We start from the raw sequence: 22,879 nt of genomic DNA on the forward strand, positions 1-22,879 counted from the left end.
AGAAATGACAAGGTTCCATTGTAAGCAGCATCAGTGCACATATGGTATTTATTCTGGTGTCTGAATATTATTTAAAAGTAAAAACATTATGTATGTGATTCCAGCATTTGGAATGCAGTCAATCTACACCACAGTGGTATCACTCTGAGGTTACAGCACATTGCCACGGAGAATATAAATCACTATAAACGTGGGATTAGAGCAGAGCCAGTTTGCTGGCAGTTGGCTGAGGTAAAAATGTTATCAATTTTCCTCTCATAACAGAAACCTCTTAAACAGAGATTAAAACATTAAAAACACCCCAGACTTTAACTCTTCTTAAAATGAAAGGCTCACCCTAGTTCAATCAGACCTTTTCTTTCATGCAAACCAAGATGACTTTTGCCCATTACGTCGAGCAAGAGAGGAGTTCCCTGTACAGGTTGTTAACACACAAAGATTACTCAAAGGCACCAGCAGCTCTCTCAGTAGAATTAGGCTTGCAAGAGAAGGGAAAAAATTACAAAACCAAAAAAATCCATTTAGTGTCTTTACAGGATACACTAAACTCTCTACTGGGAAGCAGTGCATTTAAATTTAAACTGCAATATGGCAGGATTTTAATACTATTTCCCATGAATGATGGCTGCTATGAAAGCATCCCAAAAATGTAGAAAAACCTATGTGGAAGTTTTTTTTTTTTTTGAAATCCAGATTCTCCATGTGCACTAGGGCTGCTGTAATTAAGAATCTGTTCAGGTTCATATGATATAAATAAACCCTCCGTTTTCAAAGTGGCTATAAATTTGAATGCTAAATTTTGTTCAAAACTGAAGTCAGTTTGCACTTCGGGGAGCAATTTTTTAAATGAAATATAGGAGTGCAAGATCTTGAGAGTGTTCAACCATAGACATCAAATGGTTGCTTGGTGTCTCTTCAGTCAGATGCCAAATATTTTTTACTCCAGTATTTGGCATGCATACAAATTTTGTGCATCAAGTTAGTCTTTTCCTTCTTCTAATCAGTTCTGGTGTTTTTGGAGAGGGTGAAGGCACTGATTATATACGACTCAAAAAAGAATACACACACAAACACACACACACACTTTTTGTACTGTCCTCTGCCCCCAACCCCTGGGATTGTAAAGATGCTTATGTGCTCTTAAAATTTCTCATTCTCATGTCAGTTGTCATTTACATCAAGTTCATAAAATAATATTAAGACTTTTGGCTTCACTAAACAAAAGCAAGCACAATTTCTGTTTGCAATTCTATCCTTGGTCCACCCTGCTGTGCGGGGCCCAGCAAAGTGTGCGATAAGCAGCGGAGGTCTGCAAAGAACGGGAGGAGGCACTGCATGAGCCGGGCCAGCTGCACCTCCCACCTCCTGGTCCCTTTCACTGCAAAGACACGTAACTGCTCCACAAGAACCTCGTGGCTTTAGCCGAATGTCCAGAACTTTTGCAAGTGCAAGTAGTAACACACTGATTTAGCAGGGCAAGTAAGAATGGAAAAAAGGTCATTTGAACTATTTTATGAATTTGATCTACTTCATGAGTGACTAAAAACCTCCTGAAAAATCTCCATCTGAAAAAACATACACTTCAGAGGAATTAAAAATGTACATGTATTTGGTTAAAAATGAAACAAAACAAAAAACCTGGACCACTCAGAGTAATACATGGGACACAAGTGGCATTGTTGCATTTTCCTTTTGTGCCATCCCCTCCCCTACCTTGGTTTCTATTGTGCCTTTGTGGGAGAGGCAAAATGAAACTGGGAACTACTTGATGAACACAGCAGGCTCTCCACAATGACATGTGAGGCATTACACAGCTGCCTTCCACCCCTGCCCAGACACGTTTTCTAGGCACCAAGCCTATCAGTGCTGTGCCGATCAGAGACTCGACCAATACTGGAGAAAGAATCAACAGAACCAAAGAATGAACAGAAGGATGGATACATGAACAAATTAATTCCTGATTTTCCCAGTGACTTCTAATGAGCTCTCATCCTGTCCACAACGTAGACAAGGATAGAAGGTGATGTCTGATACTTTGTCTATGTTGCCTTTTCAAAGAGGATCTCAGAGAACAGACCCCTTGCAATAGCAAGAACTGAGTTCGAATCCCAGCTCTACATGGTCAAAATGTTGAGTGCCTTCCTCGTGCAGCAGTGATAGAAAGGTAGCCAAGTACGCACTGTCCCTGCACTGATGGAGCTGACCACTCAGGGTGGTAAACAGATGAGCCAATAATCATGAAAACAAGCGTGAAAGTACCCCTGTGATACCTAATGGGGGAGTGGTGGAGGTTACAGCTCAGGATGAGTCAAACTTGACCAGGCTGACAACTGCATGACTTTGAGTGGGTCATTAATCTGCGTCCAGTCTCTTCGGCCGTAAAAATGAGAACACCAAGGACCTCGAGAGGCTGTTAAAGGGACTAAGTGTGACAGCGGAGGTCAACACATAGTGCCTGACTGCTCAATGAAAGTTAGTTTTCTCTTTACCGTGCCTTTCCACTAACCCCAAGTCCTTACTTTCTCTAACAGGTCATACTCTAGCTTATAAGTAAAAATGCTGGGCTTCCCTGGTGGCGCAGTGGTTGAGAATCTGCCTGCCAATGCAGGGGACACGGGTTCGAGCCCTGGTCTGGGAGGATCCCACATGCCGTGGAGCAACTGGGCCCGTGAGCCACAACTACTGAGCCTGCGCGTCTGGAGCCGTGCTCCGCAACAAGAGAGGCCGCGATAGTGAGAGGCCCGCGCACCGCGATGAAGAGAGGCTCCCGCTTGCCACAACTAGAGAAAGCCCTCACACAGAAATGAAGACCCAACACAGCCATAAATAAATAAATAAAATTTTTTTTAAAATGCTGCTTGTTTGTGAACAATTAGAAGTGCAAATGATAGAACAGAAAACGTTCATCAAAATACACATTTTATGTTCTCACTTTTGACCGTAATGCAGGCAACTGGCCATAAAGGCTCTTTGTCTTTTGTGAGGCTTTGGGCACAGTAAGGAAAATTCAAAAGTCAAAAGCCTGGGTTCTGATCCACGTTTTTTCACTATCTACTTATATGGCCTTGGGAAGACCACTTTCCTTTGGTTAGATTACATGATGTTCCATTCCAATTCTGAAGAAAACTTCTAGAGGTTTATAGCAGATTCACTAATTTGTTAGTGACCTGCAACACTCTATAACACTCTGTTCCTGCTTCCACGATAGCACTGCTTGTATCCACACTATATATTATATATGTGTGTGTATGTACATGTGAGAATATGTGTATACACACACACACAGACACACACACACACATTAATGTTTCTCTCAAAGCGTTTCAGAGTCTGACTCATCTTGGTATCCCCAAAAGAATGCCTGGCACAAAGGAGGGACTCAATAAATGTTAACTGAATAAAGGAATGAATAAGTTAATGCACAGTAGGGCAGAGACAGAATTTTTCCCTTTAAAAACCCCAGTGGATCCAAATTACGGTCAGCTGCTCAAAACTGAATAACTGAAAGGAGCAAGCTGGTTCTACAGGGCAGTAGGTGGGGAAGCGTTGAATAATATTTGGAGTCCGGCTACTAGTGTTAAGTTGGCTATGGCCAGGGACTTTAGCTGGCCATTGTTTTCTCCTAAATTATAAAATTTAGCCTTAGATCTATGGGGTGAGGGGTGGAAGAATTTCTCTTCAGCAGTCCCAAAGGTGCCAGGCTTTTGGAGGAAAGGTTTGGTTAGAGGAAATGCCCTAAGGACCACATCTTACAGCAAGTAGCATTTACCATCAGGTTCAAAGAGAATAAATTAGAATCAGAATCTCATCCTTTGCTTCAACAATGGACCATTTTCTCCCCTCAAAGGAAATACTTTGCCTAGTCCCCCTAAAAAGCACCACCTTCAAATCTTATACATTATTTAGTGAATTCTTTGGAAAAAAAATCTCCAAAAAGAAAATAAAGAGTCTTACTTGATCAAGTGGAAAAAATGGAAACAAAGAAAAGCTAAGTGATTTACCCCATGGCATTCTAGCCTTCTGATATATAGGACCTGAAAATTAAATCTTAAAGTTCATAGTTGCGGTCAGCAGACTATTCTGCTTTATAAAATAAATACAGCCAAAACAGAGCCCTGAAAAGATCAAGGTAGAAGGGAGATAAGGCCACATCAGTATTTAATACAGGTAAAATAGAAGACTTTAAAATAGGGCCCCATAAGGCACAATACCACTGTAAATAAGACACAATTCAAACGAGATCCCTCATTCATGTATGTTTTTTACATTCAACACATACTTGCAGTCGTGTGCGTGCACGTGTGTGAGCGTAACCAGAACCTACAGTGCTTAAAATAAATATAATTCAGATAATGTGGCAGCTGTGTAATGAACTAAGAAACATGTTTTTAAATCTTATAAATTAAAACTTTCCCCATTTCTTCATTATCTTGACTTTGAGGAACATATTGTGTAATTTCAGGGGCTGGGACAGTGATGAATCAAATATTTTACAAACCTTTGAAATGCTGATGTATTTGTGGTTGAGGACTCCGTTTTTTTTGTGTGTGTGTGTTTTTTTTTAAACCACCATATGTTTCAAACCCAAACAATCTCTGCCATGCATCAGCTGGACTTTGGGGTTTTAACAAAAATGTGAGTTATTTCAGCCTGATTGGTAGGAAACTCACTTAATTCCACAAGATGACTAATGCTCCAACATAATAAACTCATTAAAAAGCAAAGAAAAATATACCTCATCCCTACCCCTAACTAACACTTTTGACATAAGTCAGGCTTTTAAAATTTTTTCTAAAAGATAAACTGACTTTTTAAAAGAATACTCACTTTTAACATGGAACCTGGTGAAATGAGGCACTGTTACCTTCCTCCCTGAATCATCTTTCTAATGAAAGGGGGAAACTGGAAGGGAGTTGGGGAATGGCCTTAAATTTCAGAATGAAGAAAAAAATGATTTAAAGGCGAAAACCTAGACCCTGAGGCTGGAGATGTCAAAATGCGGCACCCAGTGGTGAACTGGAGGAAGTGCAGCCTCCTGCGCTCAGGCACAGGCCGTCTAGGGGAGCCCCACTGACCTCAGAGAGGGAGAGGGAGCGGTTCTGGTACTGTAGCCGCCCTGAGGGCAACTGCCCTGAAGCCCAATAATCTGGGATGGGGTGATGGCATTCAGTATCTTCAGCGCTTCACAGTTTTCAAAAAATGGGTAAGTTAATTACCAGTTAATAGGTAGCTAAGTCAGAATTCTAATCCAAGTCCTTTTGATTTAAAATCCAGAGCCCTGATGCCTCCATTTAACTTAGAATGGACACAGATCTAGAAGGTTTGTCAACCAATTACACACAATTATCTAAAGTTGGAGTGGTAATTCTTTCTTCTAAATTGCAAGACAGATTTATAGCTTTGTTTTTGAAAAAAGACCAAAACTGTTTGTAATGAAAGATTATTTTTCTAAATACATGCATATACATATATACACACACACACATATATACACATGCATATTTATGCTTGTAGAAAATATATATGCTTGTTGTAGAAAGTTTGAAAAATACAAATAGGAAAAAAAAAATCACTTAAAATCTACTTAAAGATGTATTTATTTCCAGTCTCTTACACCTTTGTTTATATATAGAATGTATTTTTTTATAGAATTGGGCTCATTCTATAGTTAAAATGTTTATGTCAATATTTAACAACAAAAATATCATTTTATATAGAATGATTAACTTTCATAACACTAGAAAGGGCATAGGTATACCCCAGTCTGTAAGCAGTGGTGTAAATTGAGGGCTTCTAAACAAATGTTTCAGAGATGGCTGATCCTCTTAACCTTAATCTATTCAGGAAAGGCCTAAATAGCTGGTATTATAGAAAAGAGCAGTGAAGAAAAAGTGAACCTGGCTCTACCAACAGTGCTGGCAGGACGTTCAACAAGTTACTCACCTCAATGAACCTGTGCCTCTCTTGATCAACTAAGATGGCCACCTCTGTCCTGCCTAACTCAGAAATTTATCAGGAGTCCATAAAATGATGGAAATACAAACCCTCTGTGAATTACACTGTTACACAAACACTCTTCAAGGTTCTTGGGATCCTCCAAGGTAATTAGCACCTGGTAAGCACTCTCATGGTTCTCTTTTCTTTCTAAAACTGAATGGTATGGCTCTCTTTATGAAAACTGAACAGCAGCGTAACTTCCTGGTTCTTAATTATCTATAAGGATCAGATGCTGAATTTGTCTTTCCTATAGGCCCCTGACTACCTTGCCACACTGTTTTATGTCTAAAAACTCACCCCTACCTACTAGAGAACGGACTTGAGGATACGGGGAGGGGGAAGGGTAAGCTGGGACAAAGTGAGAGAGTGGCATGGACATATATACGCTACCAAATGTAAAATAGATAGCTAGTGGGAAGCAGCCACATAGCACAGGGAGATCAGCTCGGTGCTTTGTGACCACCTAGAGGGGTGGGACAGGGAGGGTGGGAGGGAGGGAGATGCAAGAGGGAAGAGATGGGACATATGTATACGTATAGCTGATTCACTTTGTTATAAAGCAGAAACGACATACCACTGTAAAGCAATTATACTCTAATAAAGATGTTAAACAAACAAAGAAACAAAAAAACCAAAACAAAAAACTCACCCCTTCTTTTTATTCTAATAAAGTGTTCCACCCGTCTAATTTGAGGTAATTACATCCCCCCAGAGGTACTACACTGCTTGATGTGGGGTTCACTATGTGACTTCACATTTCTCACGATCTCACTGTCCTTCCCAGTTGTTCCAGAGCATCTCCCTATTGTTATATGATTATATGGGTAACTAATTTCCAAACAGAATTTCCACATGGTTTTTTTTTAATAGTTATGCCATTCCTAACACTGTGTCTTCATCACTTCTGCCCACCCGCTTTTGACCTTTTCTATAGGAGTGGTAACTTTTTTATCAATTAGATCCAATCAATAAGCTTCTATTACTATGTTTCCAAGGTACCACGATCTATAAATACGTTATTTGGTTAAGTCGGTGTGTCCATTTAATTTTACCATGACTAACACTAGGTGAGGCCTCTTATGTTCAATCTTGCTGGGCTTTTTCTGTCCCTTTCTCACGTTTAAATAAAAATTCCTTTTGTCTCATCTGGATAGAACACTTTAAATGCAACAAGAAGCCCAAGCCAGAGGGGACTGCATACATGTCCACACACACCCTGAGCAGAGTGTGCTGCCTTAACATATCCAAATAGCAGGGCCAGGACACCGGGAGTATGTTACCACACTTACAGAGCAGGGGTAGAAACATCGGTCAAGTCGATGGCCCTCAAGTTATAAATAGTAAATGATTTAACTTCACCCGCTATCAATTCTCTAAAGAAATATTTTCAAAACAACTACACAAAAAACTTTCAATCAACCTGAGTCTCTGTCAAGTTACTTTTACTCCATCTCATTTGGCTGCTCCCCTCCCTTCCTGCACCAGTTTAGATTCCTGCTGGGTTAGGGAAGGGCAGGAAAAGGGAAGAGCAGAAGATTAGCAAAATGAAAATGGAAGGAGCAAAGATAAACAGTGAAAGGGATTAAAAAGACATTCATTCGTGAGGCTGATCAGAGTAGGAGTGAACTAAGGAAAAATTATCAGAAGACTCTAATATTTCTTTTCCCCATGAGAGGGGGGAAAAAAAACCCCATGCTACATGTTGTGTTTGTTTTGCTTAAATTAATGATAACAGAGTGTTAATATCTATGTGGTCCAATAATCCACAATCTTGAGCCTTTTTCCTTAATTTTCATTCTCCCCAACAGCCCCACCGCTTAGCATTTGTTCACAGTGTCCTTGCTTATAATACTGTCCCAGTTCTTCAAGGCTTGGTTCAAATCTCATATGACCCATAAGGTTAACCATGACTGCTCCCCCCCACAGGCCTCTCCTTTCTGAAAAGTCACTGGGCAGCTGCTCCATGCTGCTGATTACCCCTCCCAACTGGAGGAAATGCTTCTCCAGGGCAGGGAGCACGTCTCACCCACCATTAGAGCCACTTCTCCTTACACGGAATGACGGTGCCCAGCTCGTGCTCAGATCAGTTTATCCCCACATCCATCTAACAGGCATTTATCCCTTAACGCACAATGCTACACCTGCCACCGTACTGGAGGCCAGAGGCCACTGCTCTTGTTCTGAAGCATAACCGCTGCTCGTTTGTGTTTGGCTAACCCAGCTCTCCTGGAGGATGACTGTGGCTCTTCAGCCAACCCTCCCAGAAAGGCCATCCAGAAGCGGTCATCAGAGCCCAGCACGAGGCCTGACCCCACGCCAAAGGTTCCCATGGTGCCGAGGGGCTGTCCAGGTCTCCAAAGAGGGTTTTCCAGCTGTAAAATGCTCCTCTGCCAGGACAGCCCAGACTCACCCCATCCACTGTATAAACTTGCCTTTTTGAGCTGCAGAGATGGGATCACCACAGTAACACCTGCCACCACTGGGAAACTAGAGAGCCTGAGTAATTAACCATCTCTGGGTGATGGAATATCACAGAGAAGGAGAGCTATAGATATGCAAATCTTCATCATTCATCGTGAACACTCAGGGTAAAAACAGTTTTAGCATCTTTTCATGCTTTAAAAACATTTGAAAGAAAGAAAATTACTTACTGCCTTCCCACGTACAATGCAGAAGATTCAAAGCCCCTTCTACCCTCTTCCAGTGTGCCAGATGAAAGAACGCATATGCTATTGCTTCACTGTCCCCTCTCTTCAGGATATGTTCTGGGGGCAGGATTAAGCTTTTCATTTCTAGTAGGTACTGAAATAAAAAAAGGCAGGAGACAGATGTGTTAATACACAGTAATTTGGAATTCAATATTGAAAATGGAGAGGTTGATTTCTCTAAAGCCGCCGCTCGTAAGCATTTCATCAAACCTGCAACCTCATTACTACATTTGAAGGCAATTACTGAAACATCCAGCAATCCAAAGTTTGCTGACAGATAATTAGCCTTGTACTAGTTTCCTACAGTGAAGATCAGAGGCTTTCAGGCTAAGATATTCTAATCAAAGAAATATATATATATATATACACATATACAGACTCAAACAGCAAAAAGGAAAATTTAGAAGACACAGTAATTTGGTATAATTTTGTAACCAGAATGAAAATACATAAAACAAACACATGAAGGTTAAGAAGTCATATGACTAAACCAACCACACTGGAGAGACTTGAGGATGACCAGCACTGCCCATTAGTTTCTCCTCACAGATCTATCAAGGAGAAGGCTCTAGTCCTGCGGAAAGGGTCACCCATAGCTGCTCAGGTGCTGGAGGAGGAAGGGTGGCAGCCTGGGCGCAGGAAGACCCAAGGGAGGGGAGCAGTACAGACCCCAAACCACATTGCTCTTTCGGCTCCTTTCCGAAACACTTCAGGGGTCTCAGGAGCGCAGGGCAAGAATGGATATTCTTCCTGGGGGCTCACAGAAGACTAAGTCTCCGTTTGTATTCTTTTGTGTTTACTATAGAATAGAAAGGGAAGCAGATTCAGGCCGGTATTTTATATTTGCAGATGCTCACTTGTCTTTGCCAGCTGGCGTTCCCCGTGCTCCACTCCTCACCAACTCCCCTCCGGATTCGTCCCCAACACACACACACACACACACACACACACACACACACACACACACACACACACCCCACCAACCACCGTCACAACAACCCAGTCATCTCCTATAAAATGGAGATTAGCAGACCACAGAGGTATGTGTTTCATGAAAACAGCACAAATACAGCGAAAGGAGGTGCTATGAGAAGAGATGTCCAACAAATTTAATGTCAGAAACAACTGTGGATTCATCTGTCGGAGGAAATTTATGAAAGAGGGTGAAGAGTGGAAGAATCCGGATCCACAGAATGGAGGTTACAAGACACCCATCAATGTTTCGCTCTCATCTTGCTGTGGGTTCACACACTGGGCACGTGGGGCGCAGCGGCCTTTAAGCTTCCTCTCCTGTTGGCATGCTTGGCGTCGAGGCGCACCGCCCAGCAGGAGCCGGGTGGACACATCCTGGCCTCTTGGTTCAGCAAATGAAACTTTCCTTGCGCTGGGTCTGGTATCTGAAGAAAGCTCCAAGCCTTAGGCCTCAAAGCAGGAAGAGCGGGAAGCAAGAGCCCACCCCGAGAGCAGCGGAGAGCAGCCCTCACACTTGCGGAGCAAGTGGGCTTGAAGGCCCTCCCTGACAGGAAGATGTCTTCCCAGGCTGGTCCATGAAAGGTGTTCATTATTTTGATGCGAGGTCCTCAAGCATGAGTTCATGCGCTTTTTTGAATTCTACATGTTACTGCCTTCTTCCTTCATCTTGTTTTAAAACAGTGAACGACAAAAATCTTTTGGGAAAAATAACGATTTTGAATTACCTAGTAATCCAACTAGCACTGTATCTATTGATATAATAAATATATAAATATAAAGGAGAATTTTATGTTCAGAGATATATCGTCTCGTGATTTTACCTTAATAGAAGCCATTATGTCATAGGCTGCTACTGCCCATGATGATTTTACAAGGCCCCAAGAGTCATAACTTGTAAAATGCTATGAACTCTATTAATTTTTTTTAATAATCATCAGGAGAACAAAGGAAAGGGAAAATTTCTTGCTTAATGAGTGCCCTAGAATAAGATTTTGACTTCTGAGTTTCTAATAATTATTTATAGCCTACCAAATAGTCAACTTTTTTTTTATACATCTTTATTGGAGTATAATTGCTTTACAATGTTGTGTTAGTTTCTGCTATACAACAAAGTGAATCAGCTATATGTATACATATATCCCCATATCCCCGCCCTCTTGCGGCTCCCTCCCACCTTCTCTATCCCACCCTTCTAGGCCATCACAAAGCACCGAGCTGATCTCCCTGTGCTATGGGGCTGCTTCCCACTAGCCATCCATTTTACATTTGGTAGTGTATATATGTCAATGCCACTCTCTCACTTCGTCCTAGCTTCCCCTTCCTCTCGCTGTGTCCTCAAGTCCGTTCTCTTCACCTGTGTCTTCATTCCTGCCCTGCCACTAGGTTCATCAGTACCGTTTTTCTTAGATTCCATATATGTGCATTAGCATACAGTATTTGTTTTTCTCTTTCTGACTTACTTCACTCTGTATGACAGACTCTAGGTCCATCTACCTCATTACAAATAACTCAGTTTCGCTACTTTTTATGGCTGAGTACTATTCCATTGTATACATGTGCCACATCTTCTTTATCCATTCATCTGTTGATGGACACTTAGGTTGCTTCCATGTCCTGGCTATTGTAAATAGAGCTGCAGTGAACACTGTGGTACATGACTCTTTTTGAATTATGGTTTTCTCAGGGTTTATGCCCCATAGTGCGATTGCTGGGTCTTATGGTAGTTCTATTTTTAGCTTTTTAAGGAACTTGCATACTGTTCTCCATAGTGGCTGTATCAATTTACATTCCCACCAACGGCGCAGGAGGGTTCCCTTTTCTTCACGCCCTCAAAAATATGGAACGGTCCACGAATTTGCATTTCATCCTTGTGCAGGGCCCATGATAATCTTCTCTGTATCATTCCAATTTTAGTATATGTGCTGCCGAAGCGAGCACACCATTCCTTTTCATTTCTATGATTAGGAAAGGCTTTCAAAGTCACATCTGTGAGAGAACTCTTCTCTTGGGCTAAGGAACCTTCAGGAATAGGAGCACCTGAGAAGAAGTAGGCCTGGCAGCCACCCACATGTGGGTAGAAGTCTAAACAAACTAGGAAGGGGTGTGGCAGAGGAAACTTGGGGAAAGAGGGAGGATTTTTAGAAAATTATCTACAAAGGGATATGTTAGATCTGTGTTGTCCAATATGGTAGCCTCTATTTAATAGCTACTTTATTTATTTATTTATTTATTTATGGCTGTGTTGGGTCTTCGGTTCGTGCGAGGGCTTTCTCTGGTTACGGCAAGCGGGGGCCACTCTTCATCGCGGTGCGGGGACCGCTCTTCATCGCGGTGCGCGGGCCTTTCACTATCGCGGCCCCTCCCGTTGCGGGGCACAGGCTCCAGATGCGCAGGCTCAGTAGTTGTGGCTCACGGGCCCAGCTGCTCCGTGGCATGTGGGATCTTCCCAGACCAGGGCTCGAACCCGTGTCCCCTGCATTAGCAGGCAGATTCTCAACCACTGCGCCACCAGGGAAGCCCGGTAGCCTCTATTTAATGTGTGTCTATTTAAATTTAAATCAATTAAAATCAAATAAAATTAAAAATTCAGTTCCTCAGTCCCACTAGTCATATTTCAAGTCCTCGAGTGCTATATGGAGTTAATGACTACCCTACTGGACAATGTAGAGACATTTCCGTGATCACAGAAAGTCCTAGTGGACAGCACTGCTTCAGACAATGGAAGTTTCTAATCCTGAAGTAACGGAAACAATTTTTAACATGAAAAAATTTCACAGATGCCCATGATAGAAACTGTAAGTGTGGAATCTATTGATCAAAAATACACAGTATGGCAAATAGTTACAATAAATAGTAATGATACAAGAATTCATTTAAAACTACTGTTGGCCACCAGGGCATCTACATAACATTTGGAAAGCAATAGTGCACGTGTGTGTGAGACAGATGGTTTACTCAGCCTGCAGACTGAACGTGGTGCATATGGCTTCAAGGACGTCGCCCATAGCCACCCAATGTGAGCCGTGAGGTAATGCTCTCTTTCTCCCCTAAGCTCCCTCTGATCTTTGTATATGTGCACTTTTCACAAACCACCTTAGATTAGTTATCCGTGTGTCCTTCTCCTCAGCTCAATTATAAGTCCTCAAGAACATGAATCTCATTTCCCAAGAAGTCTCTCAAAATGAGCATCCCTGGCCTCAACAGCCTCGTGAGACTAACTAGAGCAACTCACCAAGGAAACTCAGCTGCCTTCTCATCGCATCTACTTTATGGCAGAAATAGGTTATGTCTATAAAGGAGATTTATACTGCAGCATAGTTCCAAACAAAATGTTGGCTCTAACCAAATAATGAAGGTTAATAACAACAATGTGTTATGTTTCTGGCCAGGCTTAAAATGGCTGGCAAGATCGGTTCTCAACATGTGCAACATTTAAATTAGAAAGGCATGGAGCAACATTTCACATCTTACTTGTTGAGAGAAAAATAAATGGAAGAGGGCAGATCCCTATCCACAAGTATGCAGAAATCAATTAGAATAACTGTAGCTTGCAAATCAGAGAACACTCCCTGCCTGGCTGCAATAGTTACTTGGCTTCTATTAGCTAAGCCAGCATCCTGCACTATCTTGCTTGCCATCCTGCCTCTAACTTCCTTCCCAGATTCTCAAATCACATTGATCTTGAAGCAAGGCTTCTAAAGGTTTCGGAAGGAACTTTTCAAAATCTATTTGTGTCAGAATCTAGTTCCTATGCCCAAGATAGGAACATACAACGTTAGAACAGGCAAAGAGGAGCTGAGTAGTGCCTACTTATGGAGGTCTGTGAGCAGAGGCCGTCTCTCCTGTCAGGAGAGATGTGTCCTGTCACAGGCTACCACACGTGACTGCTCAGGTCTCTTTTGTTAAGCTCTTAAAAGTCTATAATAATTAGAGTGAACATGATCCCATGATTACCCTTCACACAGACATTAATGCCAAAAAATCCATACCCCCTTTTAGGATTTCAATACCGACAACAGCAGATGTCATATGAAAATCACTGGCAAAAATACAGGAATAAACAAAACGAGAAAGAACAGATTAATTAAACAACAGTACATTTAGATGATGGCTATCAAATTGCTCCCCAAAGTCAGGTAGTAGAAGAATATTTACTAGCAGGAGGAAATGTTCATGACATATCATGAAGGAAAAGACCAAGTGTACCATACAGATTATGATTTTGGTAATACAAATGTACCTGTAGGCATTAAAAGCATTGGAAGGTCACAGATTGAATGTTAATGGTGGCAAAATATTTGATTTTATGGAAGATTAATTTCTTTTGTGCTTTTTCTATGCTTTCCAAGTTTTCTATAATAAGCATTTTAATATTTTTTCTGTCTCTATATATATGTGCATGTGTGTGTGTGTATATATATATATATATAATACAAAACTATTTTCTAGACTTGCATCAAGAACATAAACAGCAAACCACACAAACAAACAAGATAACCAGAGAGAGCAATTTTTCATATGTGTACAGTGCTTTGGTGCAACTGGCTCTGAAAGAGGCTGTGATCCCAGAAAAAAATGTTTTTAAAAAATCAGTAAAGGGTTCAGAGAACACTGCTAGTGCTACTTGGAAGACATGCTACATATTCTGAGTTTCAATACTGTCCACACCCTGGACTCAGTAAGATGCACGCTGGAATAGGACAAAAATGACGCAGGAACCTCGGCTCGCTCAGGCCACGCTGCGATGAAGTCTGAGGTGCGCAGTTCCCCGGCCCCAGCCCCCTCCCCTCATCTGCCCTCTGTCCCTTTGCATCACTGTTTGAATCCTGTCTCTACTATTCCGCTAAGAGACCGTGGACAAGTTCTTTAATTTCTTTCAATCTCAGGTTGTCCATCTGTTAAAACAGAATAATAAAAATATCCATCTTGCTGTTTTAACTTTTGAATATTACATAGGATAATATTTGTAAAGCATTCACACAGTTCCTGGCACATAAGTATTCACTAAATAGTAGCTATTTTTGTTAACAAACAAACAAGAAAATGAAGTATTTAAATTACCGTGGAGGTTATATTTCTTCTGTATGTGGGTCCCACAGATGATTGAGTCTGTTTCTAGGTAAAATACTTCAGCAATTTTATAGTAGTAGCAGTTCGGCTGAAGAGAACTGGCTGCCAGGGGTCACCAACTGACCAGTATGGAGACAAACACAAAGCAAAGCTGAAATGCCAAATTCAACCTGGTGATCTGTAGTACCACTCAGGGGTCCTCTTCTCAAGGTAACTGCTTCTTGCTGGTTCACTTATCTATTCATCAGTTACTTTGCTTCATTCAAAAAATATGGGTGTGTTCACAGTATATCCCAAAGAAAGACATGGGAGTGCCGTAGTGTCCCCCAAGGGCACAGATACAGCAGTGGTCACAGTGCCCCCTAACGATCATCTGTGGGAGCACGCACAGTCTACCCCAAGGGCACAGATACGGCGCATCCACAATTCACCTCAAGGGCATGGACATGATCAGGTCAGGTCACTACCTTGCTAATCCCTAATCTTTGTAGGAGTGTGTGTGTGTGCACGCGCACGTGTACAAAGAAACGATAAAATTCAACATGATGACTGCCTTAGTAAGAGGTCTATACTTAGTACTCAGGAAGCAAATGGGGAGCATTGTCTCTGGGACAGCTTCACAGAAAAAGGAAAATATGAGTCAGTCTCACTAAATAAACAAAGGTTTACCTGTAAAGATGAGGGGAGGCAGAAGCCACTGCAAGGCTGGGCACCAAAGCATCAGAGGACACACTGGGCTTGCAACCTTGAGGTGCTTGAGTACTAACATGACAGGAATTGCCAACACTGATGAAGCACTAACGTGCGTCAAGCTTCTTATCTCAGGAACTCCTTACAACTCTGTGAGGGAGCTGATAGTATTATCCCTATTTTACGGGTGGAAAAATGGATGCTTTGGGAAGTTAAATAGCTCATCCTGGGTTGCATAAGTTGTATGTGATGGAACCTGCGCCGGAACTCAGGTGTTATGCTACTCTCTGAGGGAGTGAAGCAGGAAAAGTGGTTGTAAAAGGCCTTGCATGATATGCTCCAGGGTGTGACCTTCACCCTGAGTTATTCCGTGGTTTTCAAACTTTGAGACACCGAAAAATTTGTTCAAAGGAAAAAAAGAAATATCAAACAGAATGTGCAAGTGACGTAAAACAAAACTGTGGGGATCCTGGGGGAGGGACCCACAAGAAGACTGAAGACCCTTATGGCTCCTAGGGAGACAGTTTGAAAATCTCTGCAGTAGGCAACTGAGAAGTCAGTTGGTACAGTTTGTGGTTCTGAAAGAAATGGGCAAGTCACGTGTAGGAGCACCCGACAGGGAAGAGATTAAAGTTAGCGAAGTCAAAAAGTTCCTGTCATGGTCTGAGTGAGGGGTGATGAAACCGAGGAGGGGGGCTTCCCCTGGACGTGGTGACTGGCTGAATCTGAGGGCAAGAGAAGGAATCAAAGGTCACTGTGACATTTCTAGTTTAGGAAACTAGAATAATGTGAGATCATTAGCTAAGATGAAGACACCAGAGGAGGAAAAGGCTTAGCAGTGGGAAGGTAACAGAAACAGCTGTCGTGCCTGCCAAACTTCTCTGCCTGCAGTGAGGAGTGAAGGTGTGCAGGTCTGGAGCCTGGGAGAGCAGCTGGAGACAGGGGTCTGGGTGTGCAGGGAGAGGCTGAGGCAGCGGGAGCACATGAGGTCTCCCGGGAGGGCTGCAAGCAGGAAAGGAGAACCAACCTGAGGGTGAGCAGGGAGCAAGCGCTGCAGGCAAAGAGTGCTCAGAGAGGCGGGAGTGGCACAGGAGAAGGTGGCGAGGAGCCTAGATGACCTCAGACAGAAAAAGTGGTCAGTGGGACCAAATGCCCAGGAGACATGAGAGAGGATGAGCTGGGGAGGCCGTGGCGGGAGTGACCTTGGTGGGAGCAGCTACAGTGGTTTTCGTTAAAGAGGGAGACCTCTTAGAAACTTTCTATTCCTGACATACATTGCTAAAAACTGGTTCTGCTCATTTTTCTCTGGGTCATATTTCCACAATACATTCTCCTTACTCTAATGCAAAAAAGCTTTGGAACAAAACATGACTCAATTCAAAAAAACTTATATTGAAATAATATTTCTGAAATATACCATTGATATACAATATCACAGACAATCTGCCAGGGTATTCTGAGTTTCTGCTTCCACGCTTCAAGCATTTTTAAATGTTAAAACCCACTACACATTTTGTTTCCTAAATTGGATTAAAAAGCAATTTTATACTCTGTCAATCAGCTTTACCAAGATATAAAGGGAGGCCTGCATTAGCGTTTGCAAGAAATAGAATTTCCATCATTATAACAAGGTCCTGTGGATACTCCACTGGCATATACATTTACCAGGATGTTTTCCCCCACGAGCCTTTCGAAATCCCCGTGAAATTTTAGATTAACATGATATGAGCTTTTTTTTAAAAAAATGCAAATTTTTAATGGGAATGCATTTCTGTCATAACATTCTTCATTCTTTGCTCTCCATTTTTCTCACGAATTTCTTTCTATACTCCGATATAACTTAAAAACTAGATCTTCACCTCAATATTCTGTCAAGCCTAGGCTGCTGTGTTGGTAAATAAGCTTTAGGAGCATGGTGAGCTCCCTTCCGCCAGCACCCTCAGGGTGCCAACTGCACCCCCTGCCAGTCCCTAGGTGGGCCCAGTAAGACGAGCCCGAGGTTTAATAGTGCCGGGATTTTAGGCAAGATGAAGAAGCAAGCTTTCCCCCATCAGTGCTGGTGATTTTTCTCCCTCGATAGCTCCACCCACAACACCCAAGCATCCCAAGCAGCTGGGGCCCAGCATGGGTGTAGGGCCTCCTGTTCTATGCGTGGGACCTCACAAGCTGGGGGTTTTCCTGTGGTGGTGATGAGGGCTCACAGGCTTCTGCTATTTTTTAAACTGTATGCAGAGGTGCCTTGGGGTTGCAGGGCTACCAGCCTTCTCATTCCAGTTTCATCACAGTGGTTCTACTTTTAATTACTTTGTTCATTGAGGTTTCACATAAGATTGCGTTAGGAGGGAAAAACTGTTTATTGCTTTAAAAATAATAAATCGTTATTAATTAGTTTGTCGTTCCTGTTTTGTTTGGGGTTTTTTTTTGGTGGCGGAAGCAGGAATGGCTATGCTAGAACAAGAATACAAGGCAGAGGTCAGAAGTGGGTACCTCTTAATCAGCAGAGGACTTAGCCAGCAGTTACAAACTGGAAATCCCTGAAGACAACAGCTGCAGCCAGAACGTGCTAGCGCCTCCTCTCAAATCTGGAGGCCTGAGGAGAACCTGTGGGTACTCCAGGTCGGGGCACTGTAGCGCCACTGTTACACTCTCTGGTTATCCTTCTTCAGACTAGGGTGGTCCAAGAAGTACCATTAATGCATGTTTCTAGGCAGCCTCTACTTCCACCCAGCATGCAAGTGCAGAAATAGAGCTGAAGGTACAAGGGAAGCGGCGATGAAAGGGCCAGCACATATCGCGCACCTACTATGCACTGAACGAGTTACACAGTGTGATTCCACTTACTTTTCAACAGCCTTATGAAGACTTCACTCTTATCCCCATTTTATCAAAATGGAAACAGGCAGGGAGCTCATTAACTCCTCCTTCCCATACTTCCCTCTGGTCCCATGGACAGGAAGTGGGTATCCTTGTTTTGAACACTTTTGAACTCTTTCAATAATACTTGATAGGTCTGCCTACCTTTATGTTGGTACCCTTTGCACCATCATTGTAATTAATGTTTTCTCAGTAATAATAGGAACTCTACATACTTGGCCTGACAATTCAGACACGCACATGGCTGAAAATGTTCCACGTTACTAGTAGTGGCAAAGGAATGCAAACTAAAAGAACAGAATTCCATCTGTACTTAATAAAATCATCACTTTTTTTTTTCCTTCTCTCACTCTCTCTGTTTTGTTTTTGTTTTTAGACAAACTGCTAAATGCTGGCGAAGGTGTGATGAAATGGAAAAGTAGGCGTCACCAGCTGATGGGAATGTAAACTGCTACAATTTTTTTGGTAAGCAACTTGGCAGTAAATATCAAGAACCCTGGAGTGCTTCTACATGTTACTCAGTCACTCTCATTCTGTAAATTTACCCTAAGAAAATAATCTTAAAGACCAAAAAATCTTTATGCCCAAAGAGGTTCACTATTGGAGTTGACCACAACTTGATGTCTACAATTAGAGGATGCAAGAACCAAATCATTCTCTTCAACAAATGTTGCTGGAAAAACTGGGTATCCACATGCAAAAGAATAAAACTGGACCCATATCTTACCCCACAGGCAAAAATCAACTCAAAATGCATTAAGAGTTAAACATAGTGGAAAAAAATTCCTAACACTGGTCTTGGCAATGATTGCTTGGATATGATACCAAAAGCACTGGCAATAAAAGCAAAAGTAGACAAGTGGGACTACATCGAAATAAAAAGCTTCTGCACAGTGAAGGAAACAATCAACAGAGTGACAAGGCAACCTATGAAATGGGAGAAAATATCTGTAAACCGTAGCTGAAAAGGAGTTAATATCCAAATAAATAAGGAACTCTTACAACTCAATGTTTAAAAATAACCTGATTTAAGAGTGAGCAAAGGACTTGAAATGTCATTTCTCCAAAGAAGACATACAATGATCAACAGGTACATGAAAAGGTAACATCACAGATCATCAGGGAAATGTAAATCAAAACCACAATAAGATATCACCTCACACATGTTAGGATGGCCACTATCAAAAAAACAGAATATGACAAGTGTTAGCAAGGAAGTGGAGAAACTAGAACTCCTGTGCACAGTTGGGGGAATGTAAAATGGTGCAGCTGATATGAAGACCCCTCAAAAAATTAAAAACATGATCCAGCAATCACACTTTTGGGGATTCATCTAAAAGAACTGAAAACAGAATCCTGAAGAGATATTTACACTTCCATGTTCACCGCAGCATTATTCACAATAGCCAAGAAGTGGAAACAACCTAAATTTTCATCAACGAATGCACGAATAAAGAAAATGTGATATATATATATACACACACACACACACACACACACACACACACACACACACACAATGGAATATTATTTAGTCTTAAAAAAGAAAGAAATCCTGCCTTATGCTACAATGTGGATGAATTTGGAGGACATCATGCTAAGTGAAATAAGCCAGTAACAGAAGGACAAATACTGCATGATTCCACCTATATGAGGGAGCGAAGGTAGTAAAATGCATAGAAGCAGAAAGTAGAATGGTGGCTACCAGGGCCTGGGAGGAGGGAGAAATGCAGAGTTGCTGTTCGACTGGTATAAAGTGTCCGTCACGAAGATGAAAAGGTTCTAGAGATCTGCTGTACAATGATGGGCTTACAGTTAACAATGCTGTGCTGTATACTTAAAAATTTGTTAAGAGGGTAGATTTTATGTTATGTGCTTTTTATAACAAAAAAAGGAAGTAAATCATCCAGAGAATATTTTAAAATGTTTGAAGGCACATGGCTAAAAGACTTGCACTTTACTGTTAAGTTAGAGGATAACCATTTTAAGGTCAAAGAACTCTGAAAATCTGATGATCCTCCCCCAGAAGGAATAAATTCACCCCCAATTCCCAACCATAAAGTTCAACTGAAGTGTCCCATGTTACTTTTTAAAAATATGAATATGCTATGTGATTATGATTCCTAAGTGTTAAAAATGCATAGAAAAAAGGCTAGAAAAAATAGTCTTAAATATGACTAGATACGACGGGATTATGAATTCTTTTCTCAAATATAAAAAAAATTATTATTATAATACCACTACAGAGGGAAAAACCATATCTAATACTGCTTGTAACAAACCAATAATTTAGTCTTTTTTTGGAAATTTGTCAAAATGAAATTTATCTTTAGCACCCTGAAGGAGTGAATGTAACATCCTGCAAACCAAAAATGTGTCTCTTCACAGGGAGAGCCTTGCGATGGAGGTGGAGCATACTAAGAGCACATAAGCACTAATTAACTTAGATCTGTGTAAAGTAACGGATCACTGATAGAAATGTGCCCCCTCCCACGTAAACCTTGTCCAGCTGAGCAAGAGCAGGGCAGGTGAGGAAGCACATTTTCCGGGAAAGTGGAAGAAAAAAACTGAAGCTAAAAATCCATTAAACAGTATATAGCAATACAACATAACAATACGTAGATAAAGATATAGAACAGAGCTGAACTTACCCTTCATTTGTCCAGCATTACATGAGTGAAATTTTCTTTAAAAAAAATGGAGAAACTCTCTTTAAACTCAAAACTCCTATTTTAATCACATTAAATGGGAAAGTCCTCTAATGGTTTAAAGATTTGTCTTCTTCAACTGTGTACCCAGTTCTTGAAAATCACCAGCATGATTAAGATCCTAATACCCCTAGTCATTCTCAAAAAGAGGTGAACAGCAAGCACATAATCAATGCACTGTAGTGAGAGACCAGAGGGGGAAGACTGATTCTGGGACAAGGAGAGTACAGGCTTCCTGGTGGTGATTTGTAATGGTGGGGGTGAAGGATGAGGAGGACTGCCTCCGAAGAAGCAAAGAGGGAAGAGGAGAAGAATGTTTCTGGAACAGTAAGTGGACTGTTGGAAGGATCTAGAAAAAAATGAAAAACAAGTTGGGTTAGATCATGAGGGGTCCTGAAGAACTATCCAAGGAGTTGGTACCTTCCATAGGGTTGGGGACACTGCTGCACTTCCTTGGGAGGGGAGTAACACAATTCGATTTGTAGTATGAGCCTATGGGCTGCTTCCTCCTTATAATCTGCTGCAATCTAAAGCTTCAGAAGTCCTCATGTTTAGAATCTAACGGCTTCAGAGGCTCTCCTTCAGAACACAGATCCATGGCTTTTTACTACTGTTATTTATTTCCCAGTCCTGTGATGTGGTTAGGAGCAATACTCCCTACTCCTCATGTTTGCAGGGAAAGAGAGTTCCTAAGAATAACCCTCCTGGGGTAAATAACTAATATTTATCATTGGATGTTGAAATATTAACTATGCTTACTGGGATACCAGTTGGAACTAAGATGAAAATTTATGGAAGGCAGTTCACAGTTATCATATTTGGTATTTTTTTCTCCTTCCAAGCAGACTATAATTGGGTAAAACAGCGTGTATATACTGAAAATTCCTGTGGTGGGCCACTGACAACTTCCTGTGAAAGAGGAAAAGAAGCTATGGCAGTGTTTAAGACATGATAATATCCTGAAGAAATCTGAATTGTCTACAGGGAATTGAGTGCCTTGGGAAGGGATGTGGCCGCCATAATTTGAAGGTTCAAGCCTAGGCTGGTCTGCCACCTGGTGGGATGTGGGGGTCAGTGGAGGGAGATGTTTAAGAGCTGGATAACCCAGAACCAGTTCAGGCTCTGTCATTTACTTACTGTGTGACCAAGAGCAGATTACTTAACTTCTCCAAACCTGCAGTGCCCTCATCTATGTAGCAGGGATAATAATATGATACACCTCACAATGTTGTTATGAAAAATAAATGAGATGGCATATGTAGTTCAGTTAGCACTGTGTTTGCCACATAGTAAACATTAATAGAAACCAAAAATAAACATAATTATCATAGTATCATTATGAGGAGAGATTTAAGCTTAAAATGGGAAGGTGTCCTACATGGCATTTAAGATCCCTTCTTACAACAAGAATCTATGTGTTTATATCCTTCACTGATGTTTCATTAGAATTAAGGCTATCCTCTGCCTGAAAAGTCATATACGTATATATACACACACACATACACGCGCGTGCACGTGTATGTGCATTCATGGTTGCGCGGATGTGTGCATGTATGCACATGTGTGTGCATGTCTACTAAAGTATTAGCAAGCAGTCCAACAAACAGAACACATATAAAAGATGTTTATAGCAGCCTGCATATGGTAAACGAGTACCAGAGGTTTGTGATTAATTCTGAACATATGAGGTCAGTGGCTCACAGGACCTTTTCCCCACAGAAATGTCAATAATGAGGAGGATCTGGAAACAAGTTTCCCCCTCAGCACAGTCACCAACAAAGCAAAGTGTTGGAGAATCAGTTTACTTACATGCCCTACCTTCTCTCAGCTTAATGATTAGAAGGTAAAGTGAAATCAAAT

The 22,879-nt window shown here is 41.5% G+C and overlaps 1 protein-coding gene and 1 non-coding gene across 9 annotated transcripts in view; both read right to left on the bottom strand.

The window, feature by feature from the left end:
* Positions 1-22,879, bottom strand: part of ST7 (suppression of tumorigenicity 7) — a 261,269-nt gene that overhangs the window by 11,806 nt on the left and 226,584 nt on the right. For 7 of the 8 annotated variants that reach the window (XM_057550035.1, XM_057550032.1, XM_057550036.1 and 4 more), the window contains one exon: positions 8,649-8,799. In XM_057550035.1, the coding sequence (XP_057406018.1) occupies positions 8,649-8,799 (151 nt within the window). Of the gene's footprint in view, positions 1-8,648; positions 8,800-22,879 lie in introns of those variants that run through there. The other variant, XM_057550037.1, reaches the window with a different exon arrangement.
* LOC114235634 (U6 spliceosomal RNA) lies at positions 11,509-11,615 on the bottom strand. Its single transcript, XR_003621759.1, has one exon. It is a non-coding gene; the product is annotated as a U6 spliceosomal RNA (small nuclear RNA).

This window comes from Balaenoptera acutorostrata, chromosome 7 (genome assembly GCF_949987535.1).
Source record: "Balaenoptera acutorostrata chromosome 7, mBalAcu1.1, whole genome shotgun sequence".
Lineage (NCBI taxonomy): Eukaryota > Metazoa > Chordata > Mammalia > Artiodactyla > Balaenopteridae > Balaenoptera > Balaenoptera acutorostrata.